The sequence below is a fragment of the Mauremys reevesii genome, linkage group 15 (genome assembly GCF_016161935.1).
Source record: "Mauremys reevesii isolate NIE-2019 linkage group 15, ASM1616193v1, whole genome shotgun sequence".
Taxonomy (NCBI): Eukaryota; Metazoa; Chordata; order Testudines; family Geoemydidae; genus Mauremys; species Mauremys reevesii.
This window is the reverse complement of record NC_052637.1, coordinates 26,333,561-26,359,657: the sequence shown is the minus strand read 5'-3', so window position 1 is coordinate 26,359,657 and position 26,097 is coordinate 26,333,561. Positions and strand designations below refer to the sequence as shown.

Here is a 26,097-nt window from a genome sequence, read left to right as displayed (position 1 = left end):
AAATGAGATGATCAAAGGGATCCCTTCTGGATTTATAATATGTAACTCTATGAACTACGAGTGTTGACAAATAGCATTATTATTATTATAGTATCAAAATCCCACATCACATGTGCAGGATTTTAGGCCCATTTTCCTCTTTTACAGAATGCATATTTTCACATTATACAAGTAAACTGCTTTTAATTTAAGACAGCTTGTATGTATCAGAGAAGTAGTCACTTGCATTCAAAAATCCAAGATAGTCTTTTGAGATCTTCAGATGAATGCACTATAACAGTGCTTAAGGCTTTATAAATAGTGACTTAAACCTTATAATCCCCATATGAGATGGGAAAGCATTTTTTTTCATAAGCGGAAACTGAGTCAGAGGTAAAGTGATTTGCTGAGGTAACACAACAAGTCTGTGGCAAAAGTGGTTATTGAACCTAGGAATCTTGATCTCCATTTCCTTCATCTAGAATTGACACCTTTTTTAATAAGTGGGCGGTTCACTTATTTGTTTCAGTCTAAAAGTATAACAAAAATACAAGACTGTCATCTTGGATTCCTGTGATGAATTCTGACTGCAGTTACATAGTATAAACCAGTAACTGGAAAACACCATGAGCAAAACACATGCCTAATCACTAGTCTTGTTATACATAAATGATGTTTTAGGATGCACCTTACCTCATCTATCTCCTTTATCCATCGATCAATACCATCAAATGACCAGCGATTTGTAATGTCATATACCAGTATCACCCCCTATGTGAAAGAATATTAACATGAATTTCACTTAACACATACAAAATGCATAACATATAGTACTATCTTACTCTAACACCGTTCTATTATCTGTATCAGGATTATGGGGTTTACAATCCTGCCAGATGCTACATGCTCCGAATGGAGTGGAATCTCACAGCATCTTCTAGAATCAGCGCCTTTGTCCTGATATAGAACTGGGAATGGAAGGGTGCATGGAGAGTGGAAAGCACTCGGCAACTTGCTGGATCAAGCCCAGATTTAGCAGTTTGTGGTCAATGTTAATTCAACTATAAAACCAAATTATGAACACGTTTGGGTGATGTATACATCACAAGTCACACAGACATATTGCTTCCAGTAACACTATAGTGTCCAATAGCTAAGGGCCTGAAATTCTATGGAAATCCAAATACCTCACTACCAGAAGTAACCAATGCACATTATCACTATTTACAGCAATGCTTTTAGGAGCCTACCCCATGTTTTCAACCTGCAGCTAATAAACTGATGTGTCAGAATGCAAAAACACTAAAGATAATGTAGCTGCACAAACATCTGAGACTGTGGTAATAAATTGGATTTATAATTTCCCCCAATTCTTGACTAAGTTACATTAACTATATATCCTTCTAGTTACACCCAATTTGAGAAAGTTTAGCATATACAGTACACTTGGGAGTTTTAGTCAAGAAGCAAACGTCCATTACGCTTCTAGCTTGTACTGCAACCTCTATTCCAGGGATTCTCAAACTGGGGGTCAGGACGCCTTAGGGGATCATGTGGTTATTACATGGGGGGTCATGAGCTGTCAGCTTCCACCCCAAATCCTGCTTTGCCTCTAGCATTTATAAGGGTGTTAAACACTTTTTAATATATTTTTAATTTATAAGGGGGAGTCACACTCAGAAGCTTGCTATGTGAAAGGGGTCACCAGTAGAAAAGTTTGAGAGCCACTGCTCTATTCAGAGGTGTAATGATAAGAAGGACTGGATATGTCTGTAGAGCATATACATCCTGCTCCCTCTTTTGGTAGAGATGTAGTGGTTGCTAGAGGGCAGTATTAGGCATGCAATTCCTCTAAGGGCACCTCCCCTTCTTACTGTAGCTTCAGATTGTGGCATCTTGTTAGGCCTGATACTCTCCCTCTCAATGAAGACAGCAAAATTATGACAAGTAGGACACCAACATGAGCATGAAACTTACAAAAGTGCTTTATTTATACAGCACATTTATATGTATTTTTATAGCAGCCAAAGGTGGATCTGGCATTTTAGAAGAAACTCCCCTTCTTCTGAACTATACAGCTCCAACCTCAAAGAGCTTACAATCAAAGCCCTTAATCCTGCCAGGGAAACCATGTAGACAGAACCCCTGCATCCAGATGGAGTCCCACTGATGTCAATGGGGGCTCATCTGCATGGGTCTTGCAGGATCAGGCCCAAGATTAGATTTTATTATCCTGGCTTGTTACATCAACACTATGGAGTGGGGAGGAAGGCCAGTGTTTACAACAATATGATCAGGCAGTGACTCAGGTCAGACATATAAAAATCATGATTTTTTTTTAAATTTATAATTATGATTTATTTGCCTTGTGGCTATTGTGGAAGGAGTGAGCCTTGGGGGATTTAAATGAGGAAAGGGTGGCAGATTAGAAGACCAGAAATGGGACGGCATTCTATCCATAGGGGCAGCATGGAGAGTGTTGTGGGGGAAGCAGATGAATGGTGCATCAATACTGGCACTGAAGTTGGGGTAGGAGGGGCAATGCAGTGCAATAAAATATTTTGGACGGCCCAACAGACAGACAGCTAAGAGCTATAGAGGGCTTTCAAGGAGAAGACAAGAAGTTCAAACTTGCTGTGGGGGTGAAGGTAGGGCCCAGCAGAAGGAGTCAAAGATGGGGGTGACATTGCCAGATCAAAAGGCAACCAAGATCATTTTAGTGACTGCATTTTGAATTGTCTGAAGGAGGCCACATTGGTGTCCTAGGGGCTGAAGAGGACCAGGCTACAATAATCAAGATGGGAGATTATCAGGTAATGGATGATAGTTTTGACTCTAGGAACACAGAGGAAGGACTGGAATTTAAATTAAGTTTAACTGATTCAAAGAAGCCCCAGGGGCAGTTCCGATCCTGAAGTGAGGCTAACACTAAACAGAGAGAGTCTGAGGAAAAAAACAAAGATAAATTAAAGCAGACTAAGGACTTGATTATCTCCTATAGTATAAAATCCTATGCAATATAATGACATTCTGCTACAGCAAGTCATACCTTCCCTTTTGGGATCGGTTTCCCCTCTTTTGGCATTAGCTAATCTTCTTGTTTTGCATGCTATGCAAATTTACAATCTTCTTATAATTTCCCCTCTTTTAAGCACATGCTTAAATCCATCCCTATTCAACAAAGCACTTAAGCATATGGTTAACTTTAAGCACAGGCTTTACTAAATAGGGATGGACTATTGAAATAGGGTCTAAAAGTACAAGTCCTTAGTGCTGTGATTCTCAAACTTTTGTACTGGTGACCCCTTTCACGTAGCAAGCCTCTGAGTGCGACCCCCCTAATAAATCAAAAACACTTTTTAATATATTTAACACCATTACAAATGCTGGAGGCAAATCCAGGTTTGGGGTGGAGGCTGACAGCTCGTGACCCCCCATGTAATAACCTCGCAACCCCCTGAGGGGTCCCGACCCCCAGTTTGAGAACCCCTGCCCTACTGCTTGAGCTTAAGGGAAAGCTACTTTAGCTTTGGGCAATAACGGGCTTTTGTAGTGACTGGGGCCTCCTGGGAGGAGTAACACTTAAGATTATGCATCAAGTTAGTGTATTACACTATCATTTCCTAAGTTTAGTCTTGTTCTTCATTTATTTAATAAGAAAGTAAATGATACAGTCCCTTTGCTGAGGTTGCTCTCATTTATTCCCCCCCCCCCCAAACCCCCTGTGTTGTATTCAGGAATATTACAGTATCTGTGTGCGAATCTGCTTTATACGGTGAACTCTAAGAGCCAGTGTAATAAGGTTCACTACTCTTGTGATACATCTTTACCAGCTCTACATTCATTCATCCATCCATCCACCCACCAGCAATTATATATTAGAATGAAGATAGCTTTGAGCTTACCTGAGCACCTCTTGAATAGGAACGAAATATGGTGCAGAATCTCCCTTGTCCCGATGTATCCCTAAACAAAGTAAGTTACAGGCTATTAAGAGAAGCAGGGCAACTTCTAATGTTAAGAGTTGGCTATTAGCAACTCATACACACATCAGCTCATATTAACTGGACAGCATCACTCTCTTCCCATCTGTTAGGCAGTAGCAGCCATCAATACACAGAAGAGCTTTTCAGCACTCTGCAGTTATTTACACACTAACTTGCTTTCTGTGTTAGCGTTCTACCTCTTGCTCTAAAACAGAGGTTCTCAATCTTCATGGCACCATGACCCCTTTCTGACATCAAAAATTACTACATGACCCTAGGACGGGGGGACCGAAGCCAGAGACTGCCTAAGCCCCATTGCCCTGGGTGGGAGGGCTAAAGACTTGCTGAGGCTTGTAACCTAAGCCCTGCTGCCAAGAGCTGTGGGGCTCGGGCTTCGGCCCCAGCAAGTCTAAGCCAGCCTTAGCAACCCCATTAAAACAGGGTCACGACCCACTTTGGGGTTCTGACCGACAGTTTGAAAACCGCTGCTCTAAAAAGAGAGTTGCTCAGCTTAACCAAAATAAGAGGACAAGAACTTCCAAGCCTTACTCAAGCCACTGGTAGTGGAAAATAAGGAATATGAATATTATTAGTCAAATATATTTTACAGCACCCTGCCTTGAGCTTACTTCATCTCAAAACAAAATTGTCTCCTGGTTTATGAAAGAAAAGCCCATCTTTTGCAGCAAAAGAAAACAAAGCAAATGAGGGCTGTCTCCAGGGGAACTGAATGTGAATACAACCGGTTCTCAATAAGGGGCACTGAGCACCTAACAATCTTGTTTATTTATCCTGGCAACACCTCATGAGGTAGGAAAGCATTATTCTCCCCCCCTTCATAGATGGGGAAGTGCGACTAAGTGACCTGCTGAAGGTTACAAAGGAAGCCTCCGGTGGAACAAGAATTGAATCCAGATTTCCCAAGTCCTAAGCTAGCATCCTAACCACTGGACCATTCTTCATCGCTTCACTCGGCGCTTTCAGAGTGCAGAAGACATTACCTACCTTGAAGAGTTACAGTCCACTGACTAATATTGTTTAAAAGGCACTGAGGAAGAACAATGGAACAAACACACACTTACCACAGCTGTAGTTTTATTCGACGGCCATCCAGAAGTATTGTCGTCGTCTTGTAATCAATACCTGGAAAATAAATTTTGTTTAGAGTTAGAATCTTAAACCTACTGCATTAAGTACAGTGTCTAGATATTTATATCTTTAAAAGAAGTTAACAGGAAGGAAAAAATATTTCCATTAGTGCAATGTGTATGGGTCAAACACAGTCTGTGGATTTGAAGTTATGGAGACCGCTCAAAGTATGAGTTTGGTCTCCTCATTCAAGAGCACATTTTCCCAGCTCCATCTGATGGGCCACCTCTCTTCCCATTCATGATTATACAACATTCTTGCAGCAATTATCTCAACTGTTTCATGTAAGCAACTGGTGTATGTTCAAAAGAGTTTCATCCTTTTTGAAAAACAGAAGATGACACTGTCCTCTTCCCTCATCGCCCTCCCCAGACTTTGCTGCCACCTTGTCCTCCTTACCAACTGCAGATGCTGCCCAGCTAAATGCTATTCCTTTCCTTCTGTTACCCTGGACATACTGCCTTGTTTATCTCTCCCCTGGAAATTACTTTCCCATGGTAGCTCTAGACCCACTGGCAGCTCTGGTTTCCAAGGACAGGTCCCATGTTCTCTCTTCTTATAAAGCAGCTGTAAGAAGCTGGGCTGGCAGCTTGTTTCCAGCTCTTTTCACATCCTTATTGATACATTAAGGTCAGAAAGGACCTTTTTAATCAAGTCTCATTTCCTGCATAGCACAGACCAGGCAATTCCACCTAGCAAATCCTATATCAAGCCCTTAACTTTTGGTTGAGTTACAGCGTATCTTTTAGAAAAAAGTGAGTTACCATTTCCAGAGGTTTAAGAGATAGCTCTGTCTCCATCCCAATGGCACCTGAGACTACATTATGAATAGTACTTGTGGTGGTATGTTTACAATGCAGACACCAATCTGCTATTAACTGGATCAGACTGGACCGAAACCATCAACTCCATTACACATGAACGACATAACAGGCTGACAGATGTTTGCTCCTTTTGTTCATTACTAACCTGAACGGAATGGCCTCGGGGTAAAATTTGACCAAGTACAACAATATTAAGCCCTAGCTTTATCACTTTCTGGGGGGAGGGGGGAAATGTAAGAGTCATAATTCTTTAGCTTAGAAAATAGTAGTCAGAAGTGGCTATGTGGTTGTGGGTGACACTACAAAACCCCACCATAATGCTAGCTAGAATCAGTGCTCAAACACTGACCTTGGGTACTACATCTACAAAGCATACAGTTAAGGACCTTAAAAGATCCTAGAAATACAACAGATCTTTCAAATTCAATTATTAAACATTCTTTACAAATGTGTAACAGTCTGACCACTGAGCCAAACCATGCAGTAGCACTGGTAAATGCACTTCAAGTGTTCTCTAAACATTTGGCTTTGTCGTAGGTCAGTCATTTCCTATTTAATTCAACGTGCTTATTCAAGAATTCCCCCAAATCAGTGACAACGGTGGAGACTAGCTCTGAGAACTTACCCAAATGTGACTTGACTCATATTTATGAAGACTAAAGATGATATATTTTATTACCTGCAGGCAAAGTACTAGATAAGTGAAACAAGACTGAAAAGAAGGGAAAATGTGTTGCTGTGGAAAAAACAAACATGCAAGGAATAGGGTTTATCACAGCTGAAATCTTCAGTAAATCCTTATCAGAGGAAGAAAAAATGGTAGATATAGTATTGTTATCTGCCAGTTACTTAGACACACAGTTATAAAGCACTATTTCGGGGGGGGGGGGGGGGTTGGGATAGGAATAATGCACACTGTACTTCTCTGTGAATGGGTAGAAGGAGGGAAATACCAGGAGTCACAAACAGCTAGTATGGGTAACACTTCTGTGAGACCAATGCCATCTTGTCCCAACCTTGTTAATTGCACGAGCATCAGAGCTGCTCCATGTGCTGGACAGCTGGTCCCCCAGCATATGGATCAACCAGTGTTCCCTTCTACCTCCATCCTAACTGCAGAGAACTTGAGTGTGCAGGCAAAGGAGCAGTGGTTCCTCACCCATTCTGTTCCTTACCTAGTGTGTGTATCCATCTCCCAGTGCCGCTGTCCACCCAGGCCTGAGAAGAAAGGGGTGTAACAATTATATGTGGTCCTGTGGCAGGGAGGGGAGAGCCTTTTGTTGTGTTGTCTGTATCCCTGTGTGTATGTTGGGGGAGATCTATGGGAAGGTCTGTAATCTGTATGGTGTTTATCAGATGTGTATGTGGTGTCTGTATCGACTGAACTGATGAACTGCAAAGGGACTGCATCAATTTTGCATGTTTTGTGTGGGATTTTCTTGATTTTTTTTAAATTTATTTTTGTTTACATTGTGTATTATAGGGCAGCAGTGGGTGGGGAGGGAAGAAAAAAGTTGTTAGGTAAAATGGAAACAAAAGAAAGAAGAGGGGATATTTAGGTGAGGGAGATAAGGACAGAGAAAAGCATGGAAGGCAGATAGCATGAAGCTGAAGTGAAGCGACTGTAAGAAGAGGCAGGAGAGAATTGGCGCAAACAGCTGCTATTCAGCAGAAGAGAAAGTGCAGAATGTAAGAACTGTAGAAAACAGCTTGTCATTACCACTGTCCAAAGGATTGGTGAGGATAACAGATCATAATAAATTAAAGCAATGATATCACTTATCTTTCTATTTTTACACAGAAGGAAGAGAGAACATCTACTAAACTAATGCCAACTGCGACCTCGGCATTTGGTCGCATCCAAGTACTCACTACGCTCAACACTACTTTTCCTATCAGATCTGATCAGATTCCAGCCAAGGCTGGAGTCATGCATCTGGGTTTGGGACATTAAGATCTCTAAATTTGTTGTGCTATGGACTTCTTTCCAGTCTCCTTCCTGGAGTTCAACTGAGATGAAGTTATATTACATATTTCTGATTTATAAACGCCTACCTAGATACCATTTTGACCTGCTCTAACAGGTCAGAACACTGGCTGTACAAAACTATGTAGGAAAAATAAACTAAGGTATGAATTTAGCTTATGTATACAAACAGCTAATAACAGAATCTGAACTTCTCTGCGTTAGCATTAGTCACGGTGATGTGACTTTTAGAATGAAAGGCAAAGGCTTTTGCCATGAATCATCAGAAACAGCATGAAACCATAACAATGAGACCAACAGATGTCAATTGTGTGGTTGTAGAAGTCTAATGTTCTTCTGAATGAATAATGTTCTTCTATGGAATAGCTTTGTCTGGCTTCAGCTTTAATATACACAACCTGAAATCTATTTCTGTGGCGTAGAGGGAGAGGAATGAGGCTGTTAGAGCAAAAGGTACAGTTCGTGTCAAGAGCCTACTGTAAGTGCAAGCAACAATAAGGTAATCGGTTTCTTCAGCTTCCTATTACACAATAAGAATTACAGAAGAGTTCTACATAAATGCAGATTGGTTCAGTAGAAATTATTAAAAAACAAGAAAATAAATCCTTTAACTCTGCTGGGAGCAATATTTGAGTTTTGGTTTTGCTTTTTTAAAGAACAACATTTTAATTTGTTGTAAGTTCTGAATTGTTATGGCTCTGGCCCAATTTGTGAAAGAATGCATTTGAACTCCAAGTCACACTTTGGAGTAATTATGCCTTATTATTATTTACATCTGCAAAACAGTAAAGAGAGTCTGGAACAGTAATTATAATGTATCTGCCATGGAAAATTCAAGTGAAGCATATCATTCACAGATGTGGGCATCAGAGAGGGTCATTGACAGAGGGACAAATTAAGGACCCAATTTGGGAAGGTGCTTAAATGTTAAGCATGTGCTTATATACCTTGCTGAACTGGGACATCCAGCTGAACAATTTCTTTGAGGTAATTATTTGTGGGAAACGTATCCCTTTCTTTTTGTAAATCATACTTGAACTGCTCCCAATTTCAATTAACATTTATTTGTAACTATTCACCGGATAGTTTGGAACAACATTTTTCAACCAATGGGTTGTTTCTGCTCAACTTGAATACTATATTTACTATTTGTGGCCTGTGAGATCACTTAAGCTACAATGTACTGTTTCTGCTCTTGGCTGGATGGCAAACTTTTAAATAAAAGGGAGAGAGGGGAAGAAAAAAAATCAGATAACTAACAAACACTCCTGTTTGCACACAAATGCCCTTGCTCACATACAAACATGGGTATCCATATACAGAGTAGCCATTTCTCTCCAAACAAGAGTCACGTGAATTATTTCAAAAGCAAACAAGGCAGAACAAACAGTCAAAACAGCATTTCAGGACTGAAAATAAAATTTGACCTGCTCTAAAATCAATTATGGTTTGATAAATATGGCATAAAAGAGATGCACTAGTCCCTTCATATAAAACGTCATTAAAGGTGCAGTTGTCTGAGAGTATATTACTTTTGAAGAACACTTTTTATTTTTATAAAACCAAGGAAAAGCAAAGTTAAGGCTTCACTTAAACAAGTATCATAACTTCACTCCTGTAAGAGATAACTTTAGAAAAATCAGGTCATATTATTGTCTTCAACTATAACCTCATTTTATCCATGATCATGAAGAACAGAATGTTTTAGTCTTACAATGCTTGTGCCACTTTACAGACTTATGAGCCTTTTGAAGGAAAAATTCTCTCCCATCCTCCACTGACAATCACCCTAGTAATTGGATTACATTTTTAAGTCTCCCTCTATGGAAAGGGGTTAAACTTTTTCCCTCTACAAAAACTGAATGTTAGTCTCCAGCAGTCATTTAATGTGCTAGACCAGAGGTCCCCAAACTTTTATTTGCTCGGTTCCCTTTTGGAGATTCATGTCCCAGGCACGGTCCCCTTGGCAAAGGGCAAAAAGGGGGGGGGGGACTTTGATGGTGTCCAGTTTGGACCAACACACACTGGTTTCCCTGAAGAAACAAGAAAAAACTCATAACCAGTCAAGTCCTTCAGCTTGTTGTGCACCACCAGGGGGAGCACCCCACAATTTGAAATGTTTGCTAGCTGACATTCCCTAAAGATGTTACAAATGCAAGAGTTAAACTTCTGAAGTTAGCACCAAAATTTAGTTATCTTAAGGTCTATCTTCTAGATCACTGCTAGGGAAATTCAATAAAGCAAGTTTTATTTCTTGCCTGATTTCTGCTACATAATGGCAAAAAAAAAAAGTGCATATTTTACTTTTTTTACTCCAGAGAACACCTGTAAATTTAGGAACTTATAATTCAGGGACCCCTTGTCAATTTCACTTCAAATTTGGTAAAAAAAAGTTTTACCCTGGCCCCAGATCCAATCTCCCAATGGTGAGGCCACTGAGATTTTTGTGCTTTTAAAGGAGTGCAACCCGCCCCCCCCCCCCCAAAAAAAACAACAGGTTTACAAATGGACAACCTCAGTTGCTATTTTAACTATAGTGTGACTAACATTGCTTCATAAACTGAACTAGCATTACTGCAGTCATTACCAATGCCATAAGAAACATTTCCAAGTATAGAGCTATAAAAATGTTTGTGGCTATTTCTGATGATATTCAATACTGGCCTCGTATACATTTACCAGTGCAGCTGCTAATATTAATGTGTAGGAGTTGCTACTAGCAAGCTTTTTTTAAATAAAAGCATTATATAATATCTTTTGGGTCTCAGTAACAAAGTAGTTTCCTAAAGATAATAAAAGTCATATTTACAAATTACCACCAAGTAAAGAGAAATTGATCAATAAATGAAACATAAAAATATAGAATGCCACTCTGAGACACACCACTGTCTGTTAAATGATATCCTCATGTGAATACGCCAAAGTCTATTCGTCAGCAGAATTGCTTAGGTACATTAGATTATTTGACTTTCTTCAATGAACATTTTCTACACAGAGTGAATTAAAAAAATACTCACATTTCATTCATATAACATTACTAAAAAAGTTTAATTTATAATTTTCAAAAAATACTCCTCTACCCTGATATAACGCGGTCCTCAGGAACTAAAAATCCCTACCGCGTTACCGGTGAAACCCCATTATATCGGGGTAGTGGCGGCAGGGCTCCAGCGGTGATTTAAAGATTCCAGGGCTCTGGCTGTGGGGAGCCCCGGGCCCTTTAAATCGCCACCCAAGCCCTGCTGCTGGAGCTCCAGGGTAGCGGCAGCTGGGCTCCAGCAGTGATTTAAAGAGCTCCAGCGCTGCGGGGAGCCCGGGCCTTTTAAAGCGCCGCCCGAGCCCCGCTGCCGGAGCCCCGGGGTTACCACACTATATGCGAACCCGTGTTATATCGGGTCACATTATATTGAGGTAGAGGTGTACTTTTAAGTCTTGTATTTCAAATAACAGCCCCACTCCATTACTGCTGGACAACCCTACATAAACAAGTTCAGGAAATTGGTTATCATATTGATGTTCACAAACAATAGAGAAAGATTGTGTGACTGTTTTCTTTTAAAGCTCACCTGTTTTGTCCTTATAGGCAAGACTGATTTATAATTTAAAATGTACAAGAAGCCTGCTAAGTATATATCCTCCTCTTAGGAACAAAAGACAGAGTACAAGGCAAATAACTACCTATACCCTTATTGTACACATAACCAGTACCTTGTAGGACACCGGTCTGCAAGCTTCTTAAAAAAAAAAAAAAAAACTGATGAAATGTTATGTAGGTGTATTAAAGTAAGTCACACAACAACCCCAGTGAAGTAGTGTGAATGGAGTGGTTATTTGCATTAAAAAAAAACGATTGCTACTTCCTTGAGCTTAAATCTTTGCATTTCAGTTTTTATGGCACAGCCACTAACTAATCTCAAATCAGTTCCGCGTTTTGAAAATGAACTTTGACACCTCCTGAATGAAGCTGATGTTGACAAGCCTGGACAGATTCTTAATTATCCTCACAGCTGCATTTTGATGAGAATGGCACAGAAAGTGTCTCAATTATGTCAAGACAAGAGACTTACAACAATATCAAATGGATAAAAAGCTATGCATTAGGGTAAGTATTGTGTCACCCTTGCTTGGATTTAGGTAGGTTATTAGGAAAAAAAGAACAATATTCTTTAATAAGATGTTAAAAACCAAGTCCTATACTTATGAATATCATTCTACAGAGAGTTTATAAAAAAAAATCAAATTAAAATAAAATAAAATAGGGCTGCATCTCTTAACGTTAATGTAAAACAAAGGTCAGGTTTAGTGTCAGAGCCATTTTTGCCTTCTGCATACTTGTCATTCAGAATGATCATTCTCTAACTTCCAATCCCATCTGTCAAACTTAATTACTGTTTAAAGTGTACAGACTATACACATACTGAGAAAAATAGAGTCTTGGTTCCCAAGTTATTGGATATGTAAAATGAAGCCAGGAATTATAATACACTCTCTCACCCTTTAAGGGAAGCTGTTGTTTCAGTCATCCCCTGACATGCTAAAGATCCCAGGCTGCATGGTAAATAAAGGTGAAGCTCACTCATCAACTGTGACACCCAAATATTAGCTACTGCCCTTTCAAAAGACTTGATAAAATCCTATCCCAAATTATTCATGTAAATCAGGTGAGGTTCATCCATCACAGACATTGATCTGACAGTTGCGTCAAATGATTAGCATCAATGCAGTTTCGAGGGAGTCAAAGGATCGTCTTGCTGCCATGACCCTGGATGCAGAGAAGGCCTTTGACTGTTTATCCTGTCATTACCCCTTTTTTTCTTTTTAAACATACTTGCCACATTCAGATTTGGTACTCAATTTATCTTCTGGATTAAACTTCTTTATATGAATCCCTTTTCCAGGGTGGTTACTAATAGCATTATCTCAGAACCATTCCCAATTCACAGGGTACACGACAGGGTTGCAGTTTGACCCAGCCCTAGTACCGTTAGCTATTGCTGTCTGTATAAAACAACATATACATGGAATCAAGATAAGTCAAACAGAGCACAAGATCATGCTTTATGCTGACAATGTTCTTGGCCTAATATCCAAACCTGTAGATTCTATTAAAACTAAAATGCATTTGGACACCTCTTGGGACATAAAATCAATAGGGAAAAAGCAAATTCTGGGTATAAGCAAAATGCTAGTAGGGAATTTCTGACAACTGAATTTTAGGTGGCATCCCAAACATATGAAATATTTAGGGATGCTCATCCCCAATGACGTCGAGAGTCTGGTAAAAAGTGATCTAGAGCACATTTTAGCCGAGGCAGCAAGAGATCTGGGCAGATGGTAAACCCTAATCCTTTGAGGCAAAATTAGTATTATTAAAATGAATGTGTTTCCCAGAATATTGCATATCCTGAGAGGTTTCCCAGGTACTATTTGTCAGCTTTATTTTAGGAAAATTAATGACATTTACAAAACATTTCTCTAGTGGGTGGGAAGTCAAGAGTGGCTTTGTGTAAATTGCAACTCCCAAAAACATCCAGAAGCTTCCATTTCCCCAACTTGCAGTATTATCATACAGCCTTTATCCTTAGGCAGACAGTCCTGTGGCTCCAGAACATAGTAGGATGATCACTATGATAATGGATACCGCCTTAAAACTAATTTCCCAAAACTGTGTTTTGAGATACAGCCCATCATCTTAGAAACTATCCAACTCATGGAAAGCTTGGTTCTCTAGAGCAGTGCTTGTAGTCAAACAATTCATATTCCTCAGCTGGAAGAGCAGGCTGGCTCCAGGAATAGAAGCCTGGCTCAGCAACAAGGCTGACATGACAGCTAAAAAGCGGGTAATGTTCCGGAGAAGAGGGACCTCAGATAAATTTGAATTTTTTTTTTTTAGAAACCTTTGATTAATCTCTAGCAGATGGAAACTGTAATGTCACTCTCCTTTTCCCTCCCAGCTTTCCTTCCTTCCTTCACTTTTTTGTTCTTTTGTGTCGTCCCCCCCCCACCATTTTCCCCTTATTTTGAAAAAAAAAATCAATAGAATATAAAGAAAAATAGGGCCAATTGAGATTACAAACTAATCTACAATATTTTAAATCCTAAATGTATTCTTTGATTCATTAACTCAGTCATAAAGCACAATTAAGAAAGTAATCATACACAATTTGCTGATTCCTGAATATGACAATTTTCTCATTTGAAACCCACCTGTCAACAGATGCTATTTGAAAAAGACAATGTTCTGGCTGCAGGCACATGGATAGAACTCTTTCCATCCTTTCACTCTGACTGCCTAATTCCCTCTAAACAGCCAGAATATTGAAATTTACATAAATTCTACACTCACAGGGGGTGTTCTTCAGTCATTAGATAAAAGCTCCTTTGTAGCTAGAGCTCCGTCTTACATAAATTTTAAGAATGTTGTTTTAGCCATGTTGGTCCCAGGAAATGAGAGAGACAAGGTAGGCAAGATATATCTTTTATTAGACCAACTTATGGTGGTACAAGCTACAAACTTTCGAGCTTCACAGAGCTCTTCTTCAGGTCAAGTGAAGATCTGAAGAAGGGCTCAGTGAAGCTTGAAAGCTGGTACTTTCCACCAATAGACATTTGTCCAGTAAAAGATATTACCTCACCTACATTGCCTTTCTCATAAACTTTAAGAGTCAGGTTACTTAGACTTTGGCGACTCCTTCAGAAGACTTCCCGTCAGCTTTAACCCATATTATTGACTCCAATACTATATCTAACCAGTAATGTAAATAAAGTTTGTTGTAGATTTTCCATCAGTTGCCTTTCTTCATTAAAAAAACAAAACAGAAAGCAACAAGTACTAAACCAAAAAAGCCCCATTTGAAACAAAAACAGACCTTTGATTTAAAGAATAAGGGGATAAAACCTTTGTGCTTACAACTATTTTTGTTTTCCTCTCACTATTTGTGCCACTAGATGAAAAATGGAATTGTTGATAGTCATGTTGTACACCAAATCCAGACATTTTTTCATGGATTTGGTATACATGCTTTTTAAAATCCAGATTCAGCTTATAGTAATGTAATCTAAGATGACTAAATACACTAAACACATAGGAAAAATATTTGTTCAGAAAAGAAGGAAATTCCATTTGGCATCAGCTAGTGAATTGTCTTTTAACTGAAGTAACAGCCAGTGAACCATGCCTATCACTATAAATAGAAAGGAAGTAGAGAGCAAACTGAAATCACATTTAATTCTATCCTGTCCTAATATTTACTAGTAAGTGATGAAATAGTCTGTTTTTATCTGCATATCACTACAGACTTATCTTGCCATGGGAATTGGAACTAAAAAACAAAACAAAAAACTTTCCACTTCAAAAGGAAGCATCAATTACAAACTTCAGTTCAGCATTTCCTCTCCTCCGTTCATCTAAAGGAAAGGATATCAGAGGCAGGCAGTAGCTTCTTAACTGAATGTTTACTACAGATTTCAGTTAGCATCCTCAGATGAAAGGTACTATATATAACATGTTATTGTGTATAAGTATTATTAGTATTACCAGGGGAAAAAAAACATGCTTCCCTTATTTTGGTGCATTTTAGTCATGGCTTTCAGAAAAGCAGAAGGGAATATCACCCTGCAAGTTTCAGAAATCTCAGAAAACTCATCAAGATTTGTTTTTTAGAAAGATAAAGGATACTATACAGAAATAGTATTTCTCTCCCCTTGAAGGGAATGTATGAAAGAGGTGGTTCTCCTTCAGTTTATTCTGTAGGAGGTTGGCCCTGTTTCCTTACGGGGCCTGCTCCTCATTGGGAGATTTGCCATTGACTAGCATGAGAGCAGGAACAGACCTTGGATACGGCTACCTTCTACCCTGGGAAACCACTTGCTTATGGTCATGACCACAGGATTTTATACTATCCCCTCCCCAAGTTAATCCCTCCAGCATGAGTGTGTGTGTCCGTCCAAATCAACACCAACAGAGAATCTAACTCTTCACTAATTATCTGCCTCTCCACAAAAATGTGTTTTGCCAATCCCAAAGAAGTTTACTTTCACCAAAATGACAGACATGCTGGGGCTACCCCTCTGGTCAGCAATGCTGAGAAATAAGTTTATTTCAGAACATGTTACAAATTAGAGAAAATAATATTTTTTATAAATCTAAGAGTTTTTTAAAAATCCTATTATCTGGGGGGGGGGGGTTTAAAATATTTTTCAATCAGCAATTCTTCCCCTACACAAAACTGATACAAGATCTAATGTAAGAGAGAGTGTCAGTGTTGCCTTGGAATGGTTTTCTAACTAACACTGTCAAGTATTTGTAGGTCTCAATCCTTTTCTCTTTTACCAATGGCTGGTTTGGTGCTCATTTTTGTTTTTGTAAATTTACAGTCCAGTATTTGTTGCTATAGGCTGGGAGAGGGGAGCTTGGGAGAGGGTGAAGGAAGGAAGAAGATAAAATTGTTTTACACAATAAGATATATGGAACTATATGGGCAAGTATAAAGAGAATTTGGCACTGTGTATACCCGCATGTATGCTTTTATGGTGTTCTGTTTTTTAAATCCTCCAGCAAAGTGAATGTATGTGACGGTTATTTGTAATGGCTTTGAATGCACAAAATGCTAAGGGGCTTATTCTCAGAGAGTCATTATTACATAACAGCAAACAAACAAGAAGTCCACAATTTGTCAGCGCTAGACAGACTACTAAGTTTATTCCTGATCTGCAAGCAACTGAACACAATGATAAGAGTGCCAAATACTGTACTGAAGTAGCAGTAGTTTGAAGGCCGATAGGTATATTTTGTCTTTTATAACAGGAGGGTCATGGGATTTTTAGTGATGGCATTTATATAATAACAACTTCTCAAAACACCACAGTTCCCTGTTTTGCTTTATGTTCGTAGAACAACTAGTACAATGGGGTGTGTGTGGGGTAATGCAAAGTAACAACAACATTCTGAAGAGCAACAAAATTGAGGTGAAGTTATGGATCTTACCTACCTCCTGTATTGCACTTGTCATCTGAACGCTCCTCTGCTACCTGTTTATTTCCAAATGATGTTAGTCAAATGGTATTACAGTGCTTTCACCATACACTTTGCTAAAGCACAAGGACATATGCACACTTACACAGGATTTGGAAGGGGAGAGAGAAAGAAAATCCTTAAGCTAACATAGAAACTCAGCCTACTAATATATTTTATACCAGATGGTCGCAGTTAAAGTCATTGTTACTTATAAAATAGTAACCACATTTTAGAGTAATACATCAAGTTAGTTCACATTGTCCTAAAAAATAAATAACGATGCCAGCAATTTGCTGGTGTGCCAAAACCACTGCCTTTAATGCTGTCTCATTGTTTCCCTGTACTCCCCTGTTGACCTTTCTGTATCCATCTGTTGTCTCTTATATTTCGACTGCAACCTATTTGGGAGAGAGACAATCTTTTTGTTCGGTATTTGAACAGCATCTAGCACAACAGGGTCCTGGTCCATGACTAGGACTCTTAGGAGCTACAATAATGTACACAATAGTACATTTAATGGCAAAATTAAAGCCAGTTCCACTCCAGGGTTGCCAACTGTCTAATCACACAAACCCAAACACCCTTGCCTCACCCAGCCCCGTCTCTGAGGCCCCGCCCTGCTCATTCCATCCCTGCTCCCTCCGTTGCAGGCGGCTGGGGCAGGAGGGGGTATGGGCTCTGGGCTGGGGCCAAGGGGTTCAGAGTGTGGGAGGGGGCTCTGGGCTGAGCGTGGGGCAGGAGGTTGGGGTGTAGGAGGGGGTGCAAGCTCTAGAAGGGAGTTTGGGTGTTGGAGGTGGCTCAGGGCTGGACTAGAGGATTGGGGTGCGAGAGGGGGTACAGGCTCTGGGAAGGAGTTTGGGTGCAGGAGGGGGCTCTGGGCTGGGGTAGGTGTGCAGGAAGGGGTGTGGGGTGCAGGATCTGGGAGGGAGTTGGCATGCAGGATGGGGTGAGGGGTGTAGGCTCCGGCCAGGAGATGCTTACCTCAGACAGCTCCCAGTCAGTGGCGCAGCAAGGCTAAGGCAGGCTCCCTGCTTCTCCCGGCCCCGCGCCGCCCCTGGAAGTGGCCGGCACGACCCTGTGGCCCCGGGGGGGGGGGGAACAGGGGGCTCCGCACGCTGCCTGCATTCGTAAGTGCCGCCCCCACAGCTCCCATTAGCTGCAGTTCCCAGCCAATGGGAGCTGCGGAATCAATGCTCGGGGCAGGGTACCATGAAGAGATCTGTTCCCCCCCTGGGGCCACAGGATTGTGTCAGCCACTTCCAGGAGAGGCATGGGGCCAGGGCAGGCAGGGAGCCTGCCTGAGCTCTGCTGTGCTGCTGGATTTTTAGCTTCTAAAATCTCCTGGTTAGGCTTTAGTAGCCTCCAGGAGACTGTCTGCTTCCAGGAGGCTCCTGGTGAAACCGGGATGGTTGTCAACCCTACTCCACTCTGAAGGAAAACAATTTGGTTTAAAAATTAAAGTGTACTATCAGCTGAAAAGCCATTCCATCAGGATTACTCTGCTTTCTGCCTTCCCTACACCTTCTTCCGTCTATTGCTGCCTTATTATCATAGTGGATGGTGGAATTATGACACCAGCAGAGAGTCAATCCTCACCTTTAGTTCATCTGCATACTACAAGTCTGTCAGTAAAAGTGCCTTACAATTCTAAAACCTCAATTTAAAAATAATATTAACTTTCTGGGGCAGAGTCTGTCTTCTTTGTGCTTCTATAGTGCCTAGCATGTTGTGGGTCACACAACTTCAACCTCCTTATCTTCTGCCCCCTTTTTTGTGGTATACACAATCTCTATGAACATAATTCAAGCAAACAACATAAGATCAGGCATTCTGCCCATCCAGGAAAGAACAGTAAATGGACGCTTGGCAGATGCTAAGTACTCTGACACCACAAAAAAGTACCATGACTTTATGAAAAGTTGTCGTATCTAAGCTTCCCTAAGTATCTGCTTTTGGATTAATGTGCACGCCCAGTTGTTTAGGCGTAATAACTGTTCATTTGCCTACTAACTGTAACCTAAGTTCCCTGTAAGCTATGCAGCCACATGGCCACCTAGCAGCCTATTTAGCACTGCACAGGCGCTCAGGGAACTCGTTCAGACAGGACCTGCCGCAGATGGGGCAGGGGCGTCCTTCCCGCAGCCCCAACTCAGCCCCAGACCTGCCGCGGCCAGGGGAGAGACAGCCCGAACCCAGATCCAGACCAGACCAGCCGCGGCATCCCTTCCCTGGCCTCAACTCAGCCCTGGCCCGGCCCAGCCCTGCTGCGGCCGGGGGAGGGGTGCCTATCCCACAGCCCCAGCCCCGGAGCTGCCGTGGTGGGGAGAGGCGGCTCTCCCCCCCAGCTCAGGTGCTGCTGCAAGGAGAGAGAGCTGCGGGGAGTCCTCCCTCCCTGCCGTAGCCCCAGAGCACCCAAATCGCCCCAAATCACTCATTCCTGGCCCCACCCTAAAGCCCGCACCCCCAGCTGGAACCCTCACCCTCCATACACCCCAGCCCTCTGCCCTGGCTCTGAGCCCCTCATCCTTGGCCCCACCCCAGAGCCTGCACCCCCAGCTGGAGCCCTCAAACCCCTGCACCCCAATCCTCTGCCCCAGCACTAAGCCTCCTTCCACACTCCAAACCCCTCTGCCCCTGCCACATGAATTTTGTGATGTGCACCAATATGAAGGTTATGTGTCACACATCCCCTCCATATTGATGCACATCACAAAAGTCATTCTGCATGTGGGGGAAAAATTAGAGGGAACTGACTATAACTGTTCAGCTTCTTGTTGTACATTTACACTAAGGCAAGGTTGGAAGGGATGTACAAAGAGCTGTTACAATAACAATAAAGCCTGCTTTCCAGTTCTTACAAAACTTTAAACCAAACACCTAAACCAAAGTGGAACCAGACTGCTGGCACTAAAGATTAAAAAGGTTGTAGAGCAGTTTTTAAACTAGGAGATGGGGGAAAGCCGACTGCTGCAGAGGAGCGTGTGGATTGGACACAGACTTCTCTTAGGGGAGAGTCTGATGATAGAGAATCTCCAGGTTATAGTCAGGAGCAGAGGACTGAAAAGTATAATGTAAGGGCCGGATCAGATGATAAACAGTCACATAAAAAAGAATCTGGCACATCAGAAAAAGGCAGGCTAATAAACAGGGACAAGTTTTTAAAGTGCTTGTACACAAATGCCAGAAGTCTAAATAATAAGATGAGTGAACTAGAGTGCCTTGTGATAAAGGAGGATATAGATATAATAGGCATCACAGAAACCTGGTGGACTGAGAGCAACCAATGGGACACAATCATTCCGGGGTACAAAATATATCAGAAGGACAGAACAGGTTGTGCAGGGGGAGGAGTGGTACTATATGTGAAAGAAAGTGTAGATTCAAATGAAGTAAAAGTCGTAAGCGAATCCACATGTTCCATAGAGTCTCTATGGATAGAAATTTCATGCTCTAGTAAAAATATAACATTAGGGATCTATTATCGACCACCTGACCAGGACAGTAATAGTGATGATGAAATGCTAAGGGAAATTAGAGAGGCTATCAAAATTAAGAACACAATAATAGTGGGGGATTTCAATTATCCCCATATTGACTGGGAACATTTCACTTCAGGACGAAATGCAGAGATAAAATTTCTCGATACTTTAAATGACTGCTTCATGGAGCAGCTGGTACGGGAACCCACAAGTGGAGAGGCAACTCTAGATTTAATCCTGAGTGGAGCACAGGAGCTGGTTCAAGAGGTAACTATAGCAGGACCGCTTGGAAATATCACCATAATACAATAGCATTCAACATCCCTGTGGTGGGAAGAACACAACTGCCCAACACTGTGGCATTTAATTTCAAAAGGGGGAACTATACAAAAATGAGGGGGTTAGTTAGACAAAAGTTAAAAGGTACAGTGACTAAAGTGAAATCCCTGCAAGTTGCATGGGCCCTTTTTAAAGACACCATAATAGAGGCCCAACTTCAATGTATACCCCAAATTAAGAAAAACAGTAAAAGAACTAAAAAAGAGCCACCGTGGCTTAACAACCATGTAAAAGAAGCAGTGAGAGATAAAAAGACTTCCTTTAAAAAGTGGAAGTCAAATCCTAGTGAGGCAAATAGAAAGGAGCACAAACACTGCCAACTTAAGTGCAAGAGTGTAATAAGAAAAGCCAAAGAGGAGTTTGAAGAACGGCTAGCCAAAAACTCCAAAGGTAATAACAAAATGTTTTTTAAGTATATCAGAAGCAGGAAGCCTGCTAAACAACCAGTGGGGCCCCTTGATGATCAAAATACAAAAGGAGTGCTTAAAGACGATAAAGTCATTGCAGAGAAACTAAATGGATTCTTTGCTTCAGTCTTCACGGCTGAGGATGTTAGGGAGATTCCCAAACCTGAGCTGGCTTTTATAGGTGACAAATCTAAGGAACTGTCACAGATTGAAGTGTCACTAGAGGAGGTTTTGGAATTAATTGATAAACTCAACATTAACAAGTCACCGGGACCAGATGGCATTCACCCAAGAGTTCTGAAAGAACTCAAATGTGAAGTTGCGGAACTATTAACTAAGGTTTGTAACCTGTCCTTTAAATCGGCTTCGGTACCCAATGACTGGAAGTTAGCTAATGTAACGCCAATATTTAAAAAGGGCTCTAGGGGTGATCCCGGCAATTGCAGACCGGTAAGTCTAACGTCGGTACCGGGCAAATTAGTTGAAACAATAGTAAAGAATAAAATTGTCAGACACATAGAAAAACAAACTCTTGAGCAATAGTCAACATGGTTTCTGTAAAGGGAAATCGTGTCTTACTAATCTATTAGAATTCTTTGAAGGGGTCAACAAACATGTGGACAAGGGGGATCCGGTGGACATAGTGTACTTGGATTTCCAGAAAGCCTTTGACAAGGTCCCTCACCAAAGGCTCTTACATAAATTAAGCTGTCATGGGATAAAAGGGAAGGTCCTTTCATGGATTGAGAACTGGTTAAAGGACAGGGAACAAAGGGTAGGAATTAATGGTAAATTCTCAGAATGGAGAGGGGTAACTAGTGGTGTTCCCCAAGGGTCAGTCCTAGGACCAATCCTATTCAATTTATTCATAAATGTTCTGGAGAAAGGGGTAAACAGTGATGTGGCCAAGTTTGCAGATGATACTAAACTTCTCAAGATAGTTAAGACCAAAGCAGATTGTGAAGAACTTCAAAAAGATCTCACAAAACTAACTGATTGGGCAACCAAATGGCAAATGAAATTTAATGTGGATAAATGTAAAGTAATGCACATTGGAAAAAATAACCCCAACTATACATACAACATGATGGGGGCTAATTTAGCTACAACGAGTCAGGAGAAAGATCTTGGCGTCATGTCGATAGTTCTCTGAAGATGTCCACGCAGTGTGCAGAGGCGGTCAAAAAAGCAAACAGGATGTTAGGAATCATTAAAAAGGGGATAGAGAATAAGACTGAGAATATATTATTGACCTTATATAAATCCATGGTACGCCCACATCTCGAATACTGTGTACAGATGTGGTCTCCTCACCTCAAAAAAGATATTCTAGCACTAGAAAAGGTTCAGAAAACAGCAACTAAAATGATTAGGGGTTTAGAGAGGGTCCCATACAAGGAAAGATTAAAGAGGCTAGGACTCTTCAGCTTGGAAAAGAGAAGACTAAGGGGGGACAAGATAGAGGTATATAAAATCATGAGTGATGTTGAGAAAGTGGATAAGGAAAAGTTATTTACTTATTCCCATAATACAAGAACTAGGGGTCACCAAATGAAATTAATAGGCAGCAGGTTTAAAACAAATAAAAGGAAGTTCTTCTTCACGCAGCGCACAGTCAACTTGTGGAACTCCTTACCTGAGGAGGTTGTGAAGGCTAGGACTATAACAATGTTTAAAAGGGGACTGGATAAATTCATGGTGGCTAAGTCCATAAATGGCTATTAGCCAGAATGGGTAAGAATGGTGTCCCTAGCCTCTGTTCGTCAGAGGATGGAGATGGATGGCAGGAGAGAGATCACTTGATCATTGCCTGTTAGATTCACTCCCTCTGGGGCACCTGGCATTGGCCACAGTCGGTAGACAGATACTGGGCTAGATGGACCTTTGGTCTGACCCGGTACGGCCTTTCTTATGTTCTTATGTTATGTTTAGTTTACTTACTTCTCAAAACACAAAGTTTAAAACACAGTCAGAGTTTGTACTAGAGAATAGCTTCAAAACTCAAATAATATTGAAAACAGATGCAATACTTCACATTGTGCAACATATTCCAGAAGAAAAACACAATGGCCTCTCACATCTTGGCACTTAATAGTAAACAAGTTTAAAATATTTGGCTCAAGAGAATCATGTACTCTTGAGTTACTGAAGTCAGCAAGAGTCTTTGCAATGATTTCTTCAGGCTTTGGATCAGGCCTCATATGAAGAAGCTGATCCTAAAGGAAGAGACAAACCCATTTCAGTTAAAAAGATCAAGCCATGTTTATGAAATGGGACAAGATGCAGCCAAGTTTCGTAATTTGTATTTTGTAAATCTACACTGTGCTACCACAAGCACTCTCAGATGTCATGATGACCTTTGCTACAATGCAGCAAGCTTTGACAGAGCAAGGGGAGATCCAAAGTACAGCTGTAGTGTCATAATGACAGCATTCTCCTGAACCTATATATTGTACATTCAAACGGCAAAAAGAAGAGAATATTTGAAAAATGTTTCTTCAACCTGAAAGAGCTGCACATTAAGTTCATCCTCTATAGTAAAAGAAGGCCAAAGTTGGTATTCCCAGCCAGTGCACATTATATATATACACACACACACACACACACACACACACACTGGCCATTTAACTAAATACTAGCAAACAAATTCTTATTGATGAATTCCTAATTCACTCATATCCCATTCAGTAAGCCTTGTCATTGATTCAGTCTCCATTGAGGTTTCTTTATGCCCTGAAGGTTTCATGACCCCTAGATAACAGCTTTGCATCTAACCTTGGAACCAGGACTCCCCAGGCTAAAAGCTACTGTCCTGAAAAATCAGAGACAGCACTGGTACTTACAAAGACAGAGATTTCACCAGAAACTGTATGTTTCCAAGCGCAGTAAAAAAACTACTTTGGCACTTCTAATATGTGAAATTCTAAGTCACTTTACAAATATTAATGAATTCAAACACCCCATAAGGAACGTTATGGGGATAAAACTTGGCTGTCCCACTTTACAGATGACAATCCTGCAAATCTCAGAGTTCAAAAGTCATGAGACCCCCACAAAAAACACACACATACATACAATAAATCCCATGCATTTGTTCTAGCTTCTGATTGAACTTTCAGCAGAAAGCCTCTCTACACCAGTGTGTGCACTCATCTTTCAGGACAAAAACGCAACACAAAATGCATGGAAAAAATGGGGTTCTCCTTTTAACAAGGACTTCTCTATCATAATCTATGGTTTGACACCCTCTCTTTCATCGTCCCCCGTTCACACTCCAGTCCCTGGATCTCCCAGTTTCTCTTAACCCTCTCCAGCAAGCTCCAGCTTGCCAGCGAAACTGTTCTGCTCCTGACAGAGTAAGCAAGATAGGTATCTTTTCCAACACTTCCTGCCATTCTACATGGATTACCTCCCAACCTTCCTTAGTACAATGGAGAAAGATCCAGCTCCTTTGTGCTCTCCCACACTGTTGTTTCTGCAATATTCCCCTTCTCTGTAGCTACTCTGAGCACAGGAACCACAGTGAGCTGCCTGCTCAGGAAATGGAACCAAAGTCAGCAGCAGAAACTGCAGGCAAATAAACCAGAAAATCAAAGTTACTCACAGCCCTTCACGTGATCCTAGACAGCGTGGAAAAAAAGCTGCTCCAAAATTATGGTACATATAATAGTCATGCAATGCTGGCAACTCTGATGACACTGACACATACAGGTTAGTTTACTTGTTCATGATACTGAAGAACCCATGGCAGAACCAGGAACACAATATGTAGATCTCTCAACCCCTTCCCAATACAACAAAGTCATCCTTCCTATCAAGGACGGAACCCTCAGATCAACTGGAATCTACAGGGACATATTAACAAATAGGTGCATGAAATCAGGCCTAATGCACAGCAATTTTGGAGACTTTGGAGAGGATGCCAAGTGAGCAGAGAGAAGCAGCAGTAAAAAGCTGAGTCTTCAGTTCAGAGTTTCCAGCATTGCTTGACTATTATTTGTACCGTAATTTTGAGGCAACTTTTCTGCAGCTAAATGGTGGTCATGCACAGTGAAGGAGCCACACATCCTCTCTTGGAGTTAATGGGGGTAGGGAGGGCACGTATAAACAGGGAGAAGCCCCTCCGGGAAGATCTGCAGAGCTAGAGGAGGACATTTGGCTTTGTGGAAAGATCATCAGGATGTTGACATGCCACTTCAGAAGTGCATCAAAACTAAAAGGTTTAAAGACAACAATGGAAAGTGAAAGACAGCAGAAATATGAAAACATTTAATGCACTCAATGGGTTAATCTGGCCTGGCGGACTGAACGTATATCCTGTCATGACCCACCTAGTTGGAATAGGTTATAAACAGATTTATATATTTACCAAAGCAAATTTTATCACTTATCCACTACAAATCCTACAGTTGTTATTTCCATTTAATGTGTAGTGCCACGGCTGTCATTGCTATGTTTAACTTGGAAGGAAACATTGATGTCAGCACCCTAGCATCCACAAGTAATCCACAACAAAAGCATTGCTGCACAGAAATAGTTCTGTCTTTCTCTTACACCAGCTGAGATTTATTAGGAAGCAAAGAGCCAAAGAGATTTAAGTGAAACCATAATGCTGCCCAAGAGAATGTGCCTTTTCCAGGATGGGGGAAAAGGTGAGATACAAGAGACATCTCAAAAAAGAGTACAGCAAAACAATTACAAGTATTGGGGACTATATAGAGTGTGGTCTTTAAAGCAAGATAATAATTTCAGTGTAATCAGTTATGCGTACAAGCCTTAATGCAAATTTATATTAAAAATGCTTTACAAGCTAAGAAAAAAGTAACTCTAAAATCATGTATGGCTATCATTGCTACACGAGCACATACATTTCTAGAGCAAGTTAATGAAAATGGTCTACAACACCAATGCATGATCTTAAAATTAATCAC

General features: G+C 40.9%; 1 protein-coding gene across 2 annotated transcripts in view; it reads right to left on the bottom strand.

Moving 5' to 3' along the window:
* The window catches only part of RAB40B (RAB40B, member RAS oncogene family), a 51,016-nt gene that overhangs the window by 5,799 nt on the left and 19,120 nt on the right, over positions 1-26,097 (bottom strand). For both annotated transcript variants that reach the window (XM_039501286.1, XM_039501285.1), the window contains exons 2-4: positions 5,048-5,108; positions 3,885-3,945; positions 673-750 (exon numbers count right to left, since the gene is read on the bottom strand). In XM_039501286.1, the coding sequence (XP_039357220.1) occupies positions 673-750; positions 3,885-3,945; positions 5,048-5,108 (200 nt within the window). The remainder of the gene's footprint in view (positions 1-672; positions 751-3,884; positions 3,946-5,047; positions 5,109-26,097) is intronic.